The sequence below is a fragment of the Salminus brasiliensis genome, chromosome 14, assembly GCF_030463535.1.
Source record: "Salminus brasiliensis chromosome 14, fSalBra1.hap2, whole genome shotgun sequence".
In the NCBI taxonomy this organism is placed as follows: Eukaryota; Metazoa; Chordata; class Actinopteri; order Characiformes; family Bryconidae; genus Salminus; species Salminus brasiliensis.
The window spans coordinates 27,027,226-27,042,834 of record NC_132891.1 but is presented as its reverse complement, the minus strand read 5'-3'; the positions used below and the strand labels follow the sequence as shown (position 1 = coordinate 27,042,834).

General features: G+C 39.0%; 1 protein-coding gene across 1 annotated transcript; it reads left to right on the top strand.

The window, feature by feature from the left end:
• Nucleotides 1-1,406: 1,406 nt before the first annotated feature.
• cs (citrate synthase) lies at nt 1,407-15,455 on the top strand. The gene is made up of 11 exons (XM_072696693.1): nt 1,407-1,593; nt 4,657-4,704; nt 5,116-5,223; nt 5,399-5,464; nt 8,960-9,091; nt 9,965-10,153; nt 10,258-10,457; nt 11,118-11,247; nt 11,569-11,670; nt 11,780-11,989; nt 15,281-15,455. Exons 1-11 carry the CDS (start codon nt 1,543-1,545, stop codon nt 15,449-15,451), a joined length of 1,407 nt encoding a protein of 468 aa, XP_072552794.1. The 5' UTR covers nt 1,407-1,542; the 3' UTR covers nt 15,452-15,455.
• The last annotated feature ends 154 nt before the right edge of the window (nt 15,456-15,609 follow it).

Below are 15,609 nucleotides of genomic sequence, written 5' to 3'. Positions count from 1 at the left end.
GAGAGACAAGCAAATTGGTAGACTGCATGAAGTCTGGGATAAGTGTCCTTCAGCCCTGATATGTGTTTTCAAGGACCCTTTTCCAATCAAGTCTTTTCCAATAAAGTCTAATACTTGTAATTGTGTTTAACATTCCATGAGCTTCAAATAAGCAACACATTCCCCACAAAGATGACGTTTATATCTGCATAGTACGATAGTACTACTCTTCGCTCAGCATCAACGGCTTCTCTGTAGAGATCGTTAAGAGCACCAAGTTCCTTGGTGTCCACTTAGTGGAGAATCTCACCTGGTCCCTGAACACCAGCTCTACAGCCAAGAATGCCCAGCGTCTTCTACAAGAAAGCCCAGCAGCGTCTCTACTTCTCTACTTCTTCCGGAAGCTGAGAAAGGCCCATCTCCCTCCACCCATCCTCACCCTCTTCTATAGAGGTACCATAGAGAGCATCCTGAGCAGCTGCATCACTGCCTGGTTTGGGACCTGCCCAGTCTCTGACTGCAAGACCCTCCAACGTATTGTGAGGACAGCTGAGAGGATCATCAGAGTCTCTGTCCCCTCCGTCATGGACATTTACACTGCCTGCTGCATCCACAAAGCAACCAGCATTGTGGATGACTCCATCCACCCTTCACACAGACTGTTCTCCCTCCTGCCATCAGGAAGAAGGTACCGCAGCATCCGGTCCAACACGACCAGACTGCAATAGCTTCTTCCTCCAAGCCACCAGACCTCTCAACTCCAGACACTAAACTGATGTTTTTTCTGTTCCACACACGCACACTCTCTCTCTCTCTCTCTCTCTCTTATTCACCAACCATTTACCCCAAACAATAAGGGAAGCATTTTGCACTAATAACTTTACTACCTCACTGAATTCAATATTTATTGCAGACTGCATAATTTTCACACTATCCCTAATTTATTTATTACTCTTTGTCTGTATTGTGTTGTATTGTCTGTCTGCACTTGTACTGTGTTGCACTTGTGTTCTGTATGCACTGTCTATGTTGCACCATGGTCCTGAAGGAACGTTGTTTCGTTTTACTGTGTACTCTGTATATAGTTGAAATGACAATAAAAACCCACTTGACTTGACTTGACTTAAATCGTAAGTCGATACTAAGTAGTGTGTACACCAGCATTAGCAGTAAATATTGTTAGTGTGGTGTGTACATAATAGTTATTAATATAATTTGCAGTCCAATGTTTATTTTTCCTCAGGCATTACTTATAGAACCTAAGTTATAGAAAAAATAAAAGTTGAGCTCATCGGACCTTAACCAATCGTATTAAAAAACGAAGACGACGGCTACCAATCCAGTTGAGCTGAACACCAGCCTGACGAATAGCGTCGTAATTTGTCGTTTCCTCCTCACCAGGCCCCATCCGCGCCACACTGCGGCTACTTTTGGGCCCGAGTCCCTTCTTCAACCTTCACTGCGGCCACCGTATTAGAGGGGCACCTTCAGCCAGCTCCGCGGCGCACAGGCAGCGGATCCATCATTACCAACCTCTTATATTTATATACACATAGAGTTATCATGTCCTTTCTCACGATCAGCAGGTTAGCCCCAAGGCTGCTTAGTTCCAAGGTAAGATTCTTCAACTTAGTCTGTGCTCACCCATATAAGGCCTGCAAGATGTTCATTATCGAATGATCTGGTTAGCTTGCTAACTTTGCCCTTAAATTTATTTAAGCCGCTTTAAGGTCCTTAGCGCTTTCTAATTTTGTTTTCTATAAAGGTGTTCGGGACTTCTGAACGAGTAGGGTTTTTTGCTGCTATGACCTTTTTCACATAGGTATTGTTTTAGACTTCCAAAGGTAAACGTTAGCTAGCTAAATTGCAGTTAGCTGCTAACGTTCCTGCTGAAGTGAAGGCGAGCTTACAGTGTTAGCCACCTAGCTCACTAAATTAACGTTGCACCCTGAGCCCAGACAGATAACCACTCGCTTAAGGTAGTTCTTAATGTTGTTCTTATCTGACGTTACAGGTATAGGTTACAGTATGGGTTAGTCTGAGTGACGTGCTCTTGCTGTAGGTTAGTTAGAACGAAACAGTTAGCTAGCTAGCTACCTAGGCAGCACTAGCTTCGTAGTAACGATATTAATGCGTTTTTTAGTTCTTTGTCCTTTAGGGGAAACTAGCTAATTACTTAGCTGGCTAACGTTTAATAATGAGGTGACCGTAAGCGAGCAAGCGGGCTGGATGATTAACACGTTGTTGGCTCTCCCTTATAATAAATGTTAAGTTAGTATTATTGGCTATCTTTATATGTTTTATGGTTGTCTGTGTACGTTGCTGGATATGTTCTTTTTTTTATTGTTCATATTTTATTATTCATATATTTAACTGGTATATCGCTCAGGGAAAGTGTTATGACCTTCAGTATCTCCTTTCAAATATTTTCGTTTGCCTATGTACTGCCTATGTACTACCAATGCATTGCTTTGACGAGGGATTTCACTTACAGTCCAACTAGACCTTGGTTTCGTGTATGCCTATCTGTAGGTTACCTAGATGTAGTGTGTATCTCAAGACGTTGTCAACTTCGAGTAAATAATTTATGTATTTAATAAATTCTTATTTATTTCTTATAAAGTCTTCTCTCCTCCTAGTAGAGGTAATAAGATATAGGACATGACATGTAACAACATATAGTCCTGACAATGCATTGTTTCGTGGTTATAAAGTCTAAGCCACCTGCTGGAGCAATTAAATGTGTTAAGTTTACATTATAAGATAAGCTATTTGAAAATGCCTTTGGACAACCTTTAAAAAGAGAAACAAATCTGGTGTTTGTAGCAATGTAGAAAATCCTTGTCCTGTGTCTTTTTAGTACATGAATGGATATTGAATAATGAATATACTGCAATAACATGGTGGGGATGTAACAGCAAATTAAGTAATCCCTTTTCTTGTCACAACATTAAAGGGAGTTTCTGACCTAAGGAGGCTGGTGCTTATAACCACATATGAATTAGCCTGCATCGTGTAGTTGGACCTAGATGAACAGCTGTTTCACTGTCTGAACTGTCAGCACCTTGGGTGACTGGCCTTATCTTGGGTTATTGCCCTGTTTCCATTTTAGGTGATCTTTGTACGTTTTTAAGGTAAACTCTGCTTTACGTCTGCTTGGTGTGAGAGCTCTTTATTACACCCATTATATAAACTTAGAAAACTTAGAAATCCATGAAACAACCTGTATTTGCTGTACTTGCTAATTTCACTTGGTTCTATTGTACCAATAACCTGTCCTTGTAGAGGTGGGCAATATTTGATAATTTATTCATGTTAGAAATATATGCAACTTCTAATACACAAAGTAATATATTCCTGCTGAATCCATTATGACTTCTGTAACTGCTCATTATGTGAGTTCTTAAATTCCTTGTTTGTTTTTTTTGTTTGTCTTTTTCTATTTTACAAAATGCCCTTATGTGTCCTCAGTACTGTTTCTGGTGTCTCCCCTAAGTCTTCCACCACAATCACCCTTTCTGCTCTTCTAGTACTGTAGCACATCTGTGAGCTCTTTATGGAATGTCCTTTTTGGACCAACTTGCAGGGTTACTTTGAATAGAGCAAGACTGCAGCTCTTTTAGGCAAAAGTCATGGACAGTGTAGGTGACCTCTGTCAGATAAGTATAGACATACATAACGCTGTAGTGTTCATTCTATTTGAGACCCTTATACCTTGTTGTTTTTCAAGGTCACATTAATGTGGGGATATAATGCTGTTGTAAAACTAGGGTGCTGTGATTATCTTGCAGCCTGGTGAAAGTAGATGAAGGTGATACAGCTTTAAAAAAGTATGGGTGGTGACGCTGAATGCATTTCAATAAGGGTAAACCTGTGAATGTGAGTGTATGAGTTTTATATTGAGGTAGCTGTTTGTTTTATTTTTTTATGTATTTGCTTTGAATGGTAGTGCAGCAGGAGACATTATGTCTCTTTTTTTCCGTATGCAGTCATGGTAAGGTTTAAAGTTACTATGTAGACAGGTCAACCGAAGCTGCCAAGACCTATTACATAATATCCCTCTGCTCCAGTACAGTCTGAATATGGGGGAAGTACTTTATTAGTACAAAAAGTGCAGGATAATGTATGCAATAAGGTTAAGATTGATAAATGTAGTTGAATGGAATTGTGCTGGCCCATAGCATGGAATTTAGATAATTAAAGCAGGTATCAAACAGCTTTTTTACCTGGATACTCCATCTGCACATTTTGCTATTTTTCTACTACCAAATGTATACACAGGAAAGGTTTGTTAATTCACTAAATAGTTGTATCAAATGTGTTGGAGGGATTTCTAATTAGTATGAAGTGTGACCTGGCACCAGAACACTAGTTCTTATTTTCAGGCCTGTTCATGTTCAGCCTCCTAACTTATGGGGTGGATATATTGTTACAGTGCACTGCCCTGCCAGAGCACTGCAGTATGATTACTGGCAAATGTTAAAAAAATCTGGTACCTTGTCTGCCTTGTCATGTGTGTGTGTTTAATTTTGAAGTTGCTATTTTAAAATGGTACATACTGTTGCTTTAAACATTTCAATTTAAACCATAGCATTTCTTTACATTCTGTAGAATAATTAAGTGCTGATTGTGTGTATGTGATGGCTATATGCAAAATGTTTAATTTTCCTCCTCCAGAATGCAGCATGTCTTGTTGTGGCTGCAAGAAATGCCAGTGCATCCACTGTAAGTATCTATAAAAACCCTTATACAAGCATTAGACATGTTAAACAAACTTTTAATGTATCCATATGAATGACTTAACAAAGTATTTAACATGAACATAGCTACAGATAATCAGATGTAAAACATGCAGAAACAAAGAAATAGCACACCGCTTCTAACAGGCCACTCAGTATAGGTATAGATGTAGGCTTTGTTTTGTTGCATTATGTCTTATACTGGCCTGTGCGTGCTAGCCACACATGAAAGAGCAGTAACCAGGCATGTGATGTCAACATTTTCAATACATTTTCCATTAGCTTTTGTGTTAACACAGTAGATAAATGTTTTGAGTGAGTTTGTGTGCATTAACAAATTCCATAACAACAATAAACATACTATAGACTTGACCTTTTGACTTCTAAACCTTTGCAGAATTTGAAAGATGTGCTGGCAGATCTCATACCCAAAGAACAGAACAGGATCAAGGACTTCAAGCAGCAGTATGGCAAAACAAACATTGGTCAAATAACTGTGGATATGGTGAGAATTTTATAACAATAAATGCATTTGGCAAAAAGTTTGCTTTGATTGTGTATCATTTAACATTATCATGTTTTAGCTTCACATTGGTGTTTGTATATATAATAACTTTATTTATATTAATATAACATTCAAACTCCCCACACCCCCATTTCCTGAATCCCCTCTAAAACAGGTCTATGGTGGAATGAGGGGCATGAAAGGCCTCGTATATGAGACTTCTGTACTTGACCCTGATGAGGTAAGAATCACATTTTGATTTTGTAGACTGATGAATTTCTTTTTATCTTTAACTCCTCCAAAGAGTACACAGATCCTTCAGCTCATTTTGATTTAGTTTAATTATTAACCAACATTTGATTCGGATTCTATTAACCAACATTTTGATGTGGATTCTTCGCTCTAGGGGTGTAATTGATGACAAAATTCATGGTTCGGATCGAATCACATTGTTTAAGTCACAGGACAGATTATTTTTTCAGATAAAAAAAAAAGGAATATCAATAAATATAAAATATAAGCCCATGTCCATATTTGCAGCAACAATGCGTTAGTGTAGAGCATGGAGCAGTGGAGTTATTAGTGTGCGGCATGGGAATCTCATGTGGCTGTTAGGGCTGGGGCAACTCATCAACGGTGTGGATTATTGAAATATTTTTAAATATTTTTATTATGGTATAAATGTTATAGGGCCTGCTTGAGCTGCCGATTTGGCTCTGTGTTTGAGTTCTTCTCCATGTTGCTTCCATTTTGCAGACTGTACGATGGGGAGTCATGTGACTACACACGCGGGTAGACACAGTTGAGAACGTAGTTAAACACGTGTAATATGTATTCTAATTGGTATCTAAATAATTGACACAGGCAAGATTGTCAGTTAGAGTTTCTGAATGTTGCTTGCGATTTCATTTTATATTAACTGTCCAGCCACAGGTGTAGTCCTAGTGGCCTTTAGGGTTGCAAAGGGTTGGAAAATTCACGATAAATTTCCAGTAATGTACTGGGACTTTTTGGATAATTTAAAGAAACGACATAATACTCATCAATGCACTTTTTATTTATTTTTTTTTTTATTTTTTGTCAACAGCATACGTGAAGGCATAATAGTACAAATTTATCATGGGAATTAACAGTTAATAATGGGTATTAACTGGGAATATTCTAAAGTAAAGGTGAGAAACTTTGGTTATCTTGACCAAAACAGTTGAATAGCGAAACTGCTTCTCAATCCTAAGCACATGGCACATTACACATCTGAAAGGCTATTGACACCACACCCCCTGCATGCACTGTTCATTCCTTCATCTCATGCATGATTCTTCATACATCATATGTCCAGATGATTTCTAGAAAACTGACACTCGCCTTCACTGAAAGTACACATGTTGAACTATGGACTATGTAAAGTCTGGCAAGTTTTGACAAGGTTTATATTTTTATTGACAGTAATAGCATTTAAACATTTAAGCAACTTTTAAATCAAGGTGTAATCTCACAGTTGCTTGCTATCTGGTAAATCGGAAAAACTCAATAAGCAATTTCATTTAAGATCAGTTTACCAAGGCTAGCAGGCAAGCAAGAGGTTAGCTTACAAAGGCTAGCATATGCTATCTACCTGTATTTTCAACGGGTTTCTGTAACCAAGAATTAGTACTTAATTAATTAATTATTCATTATTAACATTAAATAAAGTCCATTTTACCACAGGCTAGTGGAGGAATGAACAGAGCATGCATGGGTGTGCCTGAGGAGCAACTGTTTTGGCATCATATCTAATTATTTTAGCCAAGATTATGCTTTAGTGTATGTATATATATTTGACCATTGGCAGTGATTCCCATTTTATTCCTGTTAATTCCCATGGTAATTCCCAACTTTAAAAATTCCCAGAATATTGTAACCCTAGTGACCATGCTCGATATGTTTCCTTATGACTCTCATGGCACAAGGTTTACAAACCGTAATGCATTTTATCCACACAATCCACACACTCATGACTGTCAGCTGCTCACACGATTGTGTGTACAGTGGGGGGGGGACGAAATTTTAGTCGGCCACTGATTGTGCAAGTTCTCTTACTTAGAAAGATGAGAGAGGTCTGTCATTTTCATCATAGGTACACTTTAACTGTGAGGGACAAAATAAGAAAGTCCAGGAAGTCACGTTGTAGGATTTTTAAAAAGAATTTATTTGTAAATTATGGTGGAAAATAAGTATTTGGTCACCCACAAACAAGCAAGATTTCTGGCTCTCACAGACCTGTAACTTCTTCTTTAAGACGTTCTTCTGTCCTCCACTCATTACCTGTATTAATGGCACCTGCTTGACCTTGTTATCTGTATAAAAGACACCTCTCCACAGCCTCAAACAGTCAGACTCCAAACTTAACCATTGCCAAGACCAAAGAGCTGTCGAAGGACACCAGGAAGAAAATTGTAGACCTTCACCAGGCTGGGAAAAGTGAATCTACAATAGGCAAGTAGGTTGGTGTGAATACATCAGCTGTGGGAGCGATTGTAAGAAAACGGAAGACATACAAGACCATTGATGATCTCCCTTGATCTGGGGGCCCACGCAAGATCTCTTCCCATGGGGTCAAAATGATTGTGAGAACAGTGAACAAAAATCACAGAACTAAACAGAGGGACCTGATGAATGACCTGCAGAGAGTTGGGACCAAAGTAACAAAGGCTATCAGTAACGCACTATGCCGAGAGGGACTCAAATCCTGCAGTGCCAGGCATGTCCCCGTGCTTAAGCCAGTACATGTCCAGGCCTGTTTGAAGTTTGCCAGAGACCATATGGATGATCCAGAAGAGGATTGGGAGAATCCTCATCATGTTGTCAGCTGGAACCAAAATAGAACTTTTTGGTAAAAATGAAAACTTTTAACAAGAAAGAAGAATGCTAAGTTGCATCCCAAGAACACCATAACTACTGTGAAGCATGGGGTGGAAACATCATGCTTTGAGGCTGTTTTTCTGACAAGGGAACAGGACGACTGATCCGTGTTAAGGGAAGAATAAAGGGGGCCATGTATTGTGAGACTTTAAGTCAAAACCTCTTTCCATCAGTGAGCGCATTGAAGATGGAACATGGCTGGGTCTTCCAGCATGACAATGATCCCAAGCACACCGCTCGGACAACGAAGGAGTGGCTCTGTAAAAAGCATTTCAAGGTCCTGGAGTCTCCAGACCTCAAATTTTTGTGGAGGGAGTTGAAAGTTCATGTTGCCCAGCGACAGCCCCAAACATCACTGCTCTAGAGGAGATCTGCATAGAGGAATGGGCCAAAATACCCACTACAGTGTGTGCAAACCTGGTGAAGACTTAAAGGAAATGTTTAATCTCTGTCATTGCCAACAAATTACAAATGAATTCTTCAAAAAAAATCTTACAATGTGATTTCCTGGTTTGTTTTTCTCACTTTGTCCCTCATAGTTGAAGTGTACCTATGATGAAAATTACAGACCTCTCTCGCCTTTCTAAGTAGGAGAACTTGCACAATCAATGGCTGACTAAATACTTCTTTACCCCACTGTATTCACTGCATGTAAGGAAATGTACCAGGGGCAGTAAAATTGTATTCTAAACTGTTATGGTTAAACTGGCTATTAATCTGTGGGTCTTATGTGTGCTAAACTATTGGTGATCTGTTACACTACTACATACTGAGAAATGTGTCTGCATGTAAAACTTTTTTATTTAATTTAAATAAACACCACTTGGGTGCCTAGGGAATTCGCTTCCGTGGCTACAGCATTCCAGAATGTCAGCAGCTGTTGCCAAAAACTGCAGGAGGTGAGGAGCCTCTGCCCGAAGGACTGTTTTGGCTGCTGGTCACAGGCAAAGTGCCAACCGAGGAACAGGTGAGGAGGGGGTCACAAAGCATATTAGTTTAGTTAAAGAATTAACCACTATCTGGATGACTGTAAGCATCTGGTGTGAGGATTGCTATAGAACCTCACAGGGAGAATTTCATGAAACAAAATTTGCAAATGTATTATGTGCAAATTTTACATATGTGGGTTGTGGTAGTATATACATGGTATATCAGGTTGTTTCTAAATCAATGTATTTGGTATGCAAGGTATGCTCCAATTATACAACGGAGTATTGATTTGGGCCGGCCCTGTACAATATAAATTCAACTTTGGGCCGTTCAGTCAGATACCTTATAAGCACACAGGTTGTCCATTCACACACACAAAAGAGATTTCTGTCAGCTTTAGTAAAAAAAAGAAAAACCTGTGAAAGCTTTAGTCTATAAATGGTATGAAGTTATTTCTAAGGATCAAGGTCTCCACATATTTCACAGGTTTAAATAAGTAATACGTTTTTCACTGTGCTTAGAGAATTATTTTTATAAATAATTTAATATTAAGTCGCACAGATGTTGCCATGCAGTGGGATTTTTATAGTATTGAATGTACTTGTGATGGGAATATTTGTACTTGATCTAGCATTACTTGAGCTGAGTGTTGGATGCATGGTCTCTAAAACTTTGTCTCCTCCTTATGTGATATTTAGATTAGATACGAGTTGAAGACTAACTTACTTTTGCTTACTTGTTTTAGACATTTAATATAAAAGGAAGGGAGATTTATTCATTTATCCCCCCCCCCCCCCCCCCTCCCCATTTCCCCAGAGTAGCAATACGCTACAGAATTAGCATGATTTATAATAGAAGTATCAAATCCCAATTATATCCTAGCCCTAACTCTGGATCTTTCTCTCTACAGGTGAGCTGGCTGTCTAAGGAATGGGCTAAGCGGGCAGCTCTCCCCTCTCATGTGGTCACCATGCTGGATAACTTCCCCACCAACCTGCACCCCATGTCCCAGTTTAGTGCTGCCATTACCGCCCTAAACAGTGAAAGCAGCTTTGCCCGAGCCTACTCTGAGGGAGTCCACAAGAGCAAGTACTGGGAGGCAAGGGATTTGAGCTAATACACTATAATAATTAAATGAGAACATATTTTATCCCTAATTTGAATACAACAGTTCAGATATTCATTTACTCTATTATGGTTTAGTTTGTTTATGAAGATTCCATGGACTTGATTGCCAAGCTTCCTTGCGTGGCTGCTAAAATCTACCGCAACTTGTATCGTGAGGGCAGCAGCATTGGTGCCATCGACTCAAACCTGGATTGGTCACACAATTTTACCAATATGTTGGGCTACAATGACCCCCAATTCACTGAGCTCATGAGGCTGTACCTCACTATCCACAGGTAAGAACTCCTACAATTGCAATTGTGTATTTGTTTTAAATGCTTGAAAATGCATTAAAGAAGTCAAGGACATTACTGTATGGGGCAAAATCACAATTCTGCTGCTAAATGAATTTATACATCATGAAGCATATTGAAATGCATGAATAAATAATGTGACTATTGTTTTCACTGGAATAATTTACTTTTTGGTCACGTGAATGTCTTTATCAAAACCCATTAAAACACTGGGAAGTCTGATTGCTCAAGAGTGCAGAGAAGAGGAATGGATGTGATGGATGACTTATTTGCTCATTGTACCTTTCCACAATATCATTATTGCAATAGAAAGTATTGTGACTATTGGCGTTAGTATTGTGCAACCCTTCTATGAGCTGGAGTTTTGTTTTATGTCTTGACCATACAAGCATTTTTCCTTACCAAACATAAAGTTCAAAATTTGACAGATAAAAGGACTTTGATTAACTGTGCAGCCCTAGAGGCTGTGCTCGATGTGTTTCCTTTTGACTCTTATGGCACAAGACTTGCAAACAGTAACTGCTTTATCAACGCGCTCAACTGATGTTAAGTCCTGTTTTCTTTCTTTACAGTGAAGCACATTCTGTCCATTTTTTTAGTTTTATTAAATTGTGGGTAAATAATTGTTTTTCTTCCTCTTAGTGACCATGAGGGTGGCAATGTGAGCGCTCACACCAGCCACCTGGTGGGCAGTGCCCTTTCTGACCCCTACCTCTCCTTCAGTGCAGCCATGAATGGCCTAGCTGGACCCTTGCATGGACTGGCTAACCAGGTGTGATATGCTGTTGCCTAGGGCTGCACAATATATTGTTTCACCATGGTCATTAGTGTGCACAAATGCAATAGTCACATCACAAGACATGTCAAATTAAAGTTTTTAAAATACAAAAAAACCCATTCAAACTGTTCTCATTTTTATGACCAAAACCAGAGACATACCTGCCCAATAGTTTGAATGTTGGATACACAGAGTGCATTCTAATTATGACATGATCACTGAAATCTGGTGCAGTTTCTTGTATTTGTTTTTTATATATGGCATTGGGAAATTAAGATCTTGTATTTTCTGATTACATTTTCTTGTGTCTTTCAGGAGGTTCTAGTGTGGCTGACTGCCTTGCAGAAAGAGATGGGGGGAGAGGTGTCGGATGAAAAAATGAGAGATTACATCTGGAACACGCTAAAATCTGGCAGGGTGCGAACGGAGAAGCCAGACACACATCTTTCACATTACACATCTTTAATGATGAAACATAATGACAAAAGGTCAGTACAACATTTTTCTCGTCCCTTATGTGACCCAGGTGGTGCCTGGTTATGGACACGCAGTCCTGAGAAAGACAGACCCGCGTTACACATGCCAGCGTGAATTTGCCCTCAAGCACCTTCCCAACGACCCGATGTTCAAGCTTGTGGCACAGCTGTACAAGATTGTGCCTAACGTGCTCCTTGAGCAGGGCAAAGCCAAGAACCCCTGGCCTAACGTTGATGCGCACAGTGGTGTCCTGCTTCAGGTGAGATACTGCCAACATACAATTAGGGCTCTTGTGTTGTTGCTATTTATTGAAAGATTTAATGGTTTGTTTGACATAAATGAATGAAAATCAAAATGATTCAACCCCCACTGCAGTATTTTAGCAAGTTTGAAATGTATTTATTTATTTTTATCTTGTTCATAATTAGATCTAATAAGGCCTTGTATAATAGACTAATGCAACTTAAAACAGTTTTTTTTTTTTTCAATGTCAACAAATGTCCTTTTTGTGATTTATCTCATTGACAAAATTATTCAACCCCTTAGTTACATACTTTAATAGTACTTATTAAAATTCCCTTTGGCAGTAATAACATCCTTCAGACGTGAAACATAGCTTGACACAAGTTTCTTGCAGCGATCAACCGGTATCTTGGCCCATTTCTCATGAGCAAAGACCTCTAGTTCATTGACCTTCTTAGGCTTGTGTGCTGCAACTGCCTTCAAGTCCCACCAGAGTTGTGTTTTTTTTAAATGGTATTTAAGTCAGGCGATTGAGATGCCATGGTTAAATTGGAGGTATGCTTGGGCTGGCCCCAGTACCATTTTTTTGAGCTCTGGAATATTTGGCACTGATTGGTAGCGAAATTTGGAGCTTAGTAGTTGTTTGTAAAAAAACAACCAAAAAACGAAAAAAGTAGTGACAATTTTAAACAGGAAAAAGAAAAGCAAAACATGAACATTTACGACATTTAGCATACACCATTATCCTGAGCATTATCGCTATTTACTCAAAAAATAACCTTAGCAAGATTAAATAGACCTAAAATTCAAAGATGCTTCTAAGCTTAGATACTACTAAACACAAGTCAATATGGAGATCATTAAACTCTACTTTTGAAGACCGTGAGCACTGCCTCACATGTACATTCGAGTCATACAGACCCACAGGGTGCAGTGCTTTGGACATCGACTTTATCTCTCAATTGGTAAGTGCATATTTGAACAAATTACCGTTGACTGCTGTATTATATTTTTCAAAGCTGGATTTAAACAGTTAATTTAAATGTGTTCATTTACAATGAGTTATTAGTTACATATTTGTTACTTATTTCATAAACGTCCTCTATTTAATTATCTACAACATACAGTGTAAAATGTCCTTGGACTAGAGAGTTTTTCCAAAAGTAAATATACCCTACTTTTTATTTTTTAAAAACAAAAACCTAAATAGGCCTACTAACTTAATTGTACCAAAATTAAATTAATCTCTAGCGTACACGGAGGTGTCAATCATATTTCATTAGGCCTAAATTAGCTTCCAATTAACAAAGTTCTGTTTAACATGGTTATTAAAAAGTAGACTAATTTTTACAGGACATTGCATGGATGATAGGGTGACCTGGTTTGACCTGTATTTTTTTTGGTTTGACCATTCGTGGTTCTCTACGGTTGTTGTAGAGAACATCGGTCAGCCACGGGAAAGGTGGAGAAGAATTTGCTGACCTAGATAAGAAAGGGTAGAGGAGGGCGACAGAGGTGAGATGGATGGAGTTTCTCTGATGGAAGGTTGAAGTCGCGAAGTAGAATAAGTAAACAAGGAGTCCACTTAAAAGGACATCCAGTGGTAAGAGGTAATGTCAAGATTAGAAAGAGAGAGCAGGGTGAAGTGCCATAAAGGAGTAAGCCTGTGCCGTCGCTGGAGTTGCATCCACGTCTCTGTCAGAGCTAGGAAGTTCAAAGACCGAGAAGAAGCAAAAGCTCAAATGAAATCGGCCTTCTGCACTGCAGACTGGGAAGTCCAGAGTCCACCAGTCACCCTCGCTTTGGTATCAGAACAAAGTGGGTAAATGAGGTTACTGGAATTGCAGTGTCCACTTCGGTGTCTGCACCTCCGGCTGTGTGGACAGGAATTGAAAAGCACATCAAGTACAGAACAATAAAGTTTACATTTTCAGTTAATATCCTAGTGATGAGTCTGTAGCGGATATACCAAGTGGTGTATCCGCTATAGTTCCCAGGTGGTATATCTAGAATTGAGACTGTTGGCCCCCTCCTCTGCAGTTCACACTGCACCAAACCTGAAACTACACCTGAATCAGCACCTCAATCAGCTACCTCAATCAACAAGCACCAAGCTTCTGTGTCGGTCCCAAGACAAGTATGTAGACAAGTTTCTACCTTATGTAGAAACAAAGAACAGTAACTTTTCATTATTTAATCATTCAAAAACACATTCTGTAAGCAACAAACTTTTAATAGCGCTGAAAGAAATCACTAAACTTCTCTGTAATCCATAATAATTTAATAAACAATGAAAAAATACCAACTGTAAAACATTTAACAATGTAACAGGTGCTACTCCTATCATAGCAGTGGAGCACACATTAAAAATGAACAGTAAGTTCAGTTAAACTCAATTATTTACCTTAAACACAATAATCTCTTTGAACACATAAAATAATTATTTTAAATACAGTAATATGAAATTTAATTTAAGCAGCTAATAAGTTTTGCTGCTAAAATAGATAGCAGTGCAGCACACATTACACAGCTTTAATAACCATAGTATAATTAACAAAATGGCACACTTTAAAATAGAATCACAAGACACAAAAAGGACATTTACTTTTAATAATACTGAATGTAGTAAATTGAACATAATGCCTGGGAGTTCTGGCACAGAGGCCTTTATCTCAGTGTGTGCGCCTTATTTTCTGGGCCAAAACGTGAGTACCTCTCTCTGACAAGTCCTGTCGCAATTCCTCAGCTGTCACAGGGATTTTTCCTCCTTTTGTTTCAGGTACCTGACAGCAGTCGTCTAGTCACCTTTTTCCCCAGATAGTGCCATCACTGTGCCTGTGTTAGCTTTAAACTTGTAAATTATGCTTCCAGTTGTGTCTCATGAAATGTTTTATGTCTTTGCTATTTTTATGTCCATATACTTGCTAAGAGAAATTATCTCCTCTTGACTACTTTGACCATTCCCTGGATTTCAGTGTTGCAAAGACACCATTAACTGTTTAGAAGGAGCGGAGTATCTGAGTTCTTTAATCTGCTCGTTATGGTTCTGTTCACATCTACAGGTGCTTTCAATGCCTGATTTAAACCTCTGTACTCGAGAGTGCTAATCTTTTAAGGGGTTAAATAATTGTCAGTGAGAAAATTACAAGGGACATTTGTTGGTATATTAGGAAACATAATGTAAGTTAAGTTGCATTTGTCCATTATATAAGTCCTTATTTAACACTTTACTGCAGTGGGGGTTGAATAATTTTGAACACAACTTATGTATGTGTGTGTTTATTTGTTCCTCTTTTTTTTGCTGCAGTACTATGGGATGACTGAAATGAACTACTACACGGTGCTGTTTGGTGTGTCCCGCGCCCTTGGTGTACTGGCTCAGTTGGTGTGGAGCAGAGCATTAGGCTTCCCTCTAGAACGACCCAAGTCCATGAGCACGGACGGACTTATGACCCTAGTGGGAGCCAAGTCAGGATAGAAAAAAACAGGCCAGGCTATGGGTGTAGAGGAGGGGAAGGCGAAGGTTTAACTATATTAAAATCAAGACCCTGGGCCAAGGGATTGAAAGAGACAGTACACTTTTAAATTTCACAGAAACGAAAAAGGCCTTCAGGGACCTTTTAGGTTTACAGTTCC

What these genes read in the sequence shown, in the direction of transcription:
- cs (XM_072696693.1), top strand. Translation starts at nt 1,543, where the DNA reads ATGTCCTTTCTCACGATCAGCAGGTTAGCCCCAAGGCTGCTTAGTTCC. An exon ending in GAAATGCCAGTGCATCCACT is followed by an intron (nt 4,705 to 5,115) that starts GTAAGTATCTAT and finishes AAACCTTTGCAG; the next exon opens with AATTTGAAAGATGTGCTGGC. An exon ending in ACAAGAGCAAGTACTGGGAG is followed by an intron (nt 10,154 to 10,257) that starts GCAAGGGATTTG and finishes ATTATGGTTTAG; the next exon opens with TTTGTTTATGAAGATTCCAT.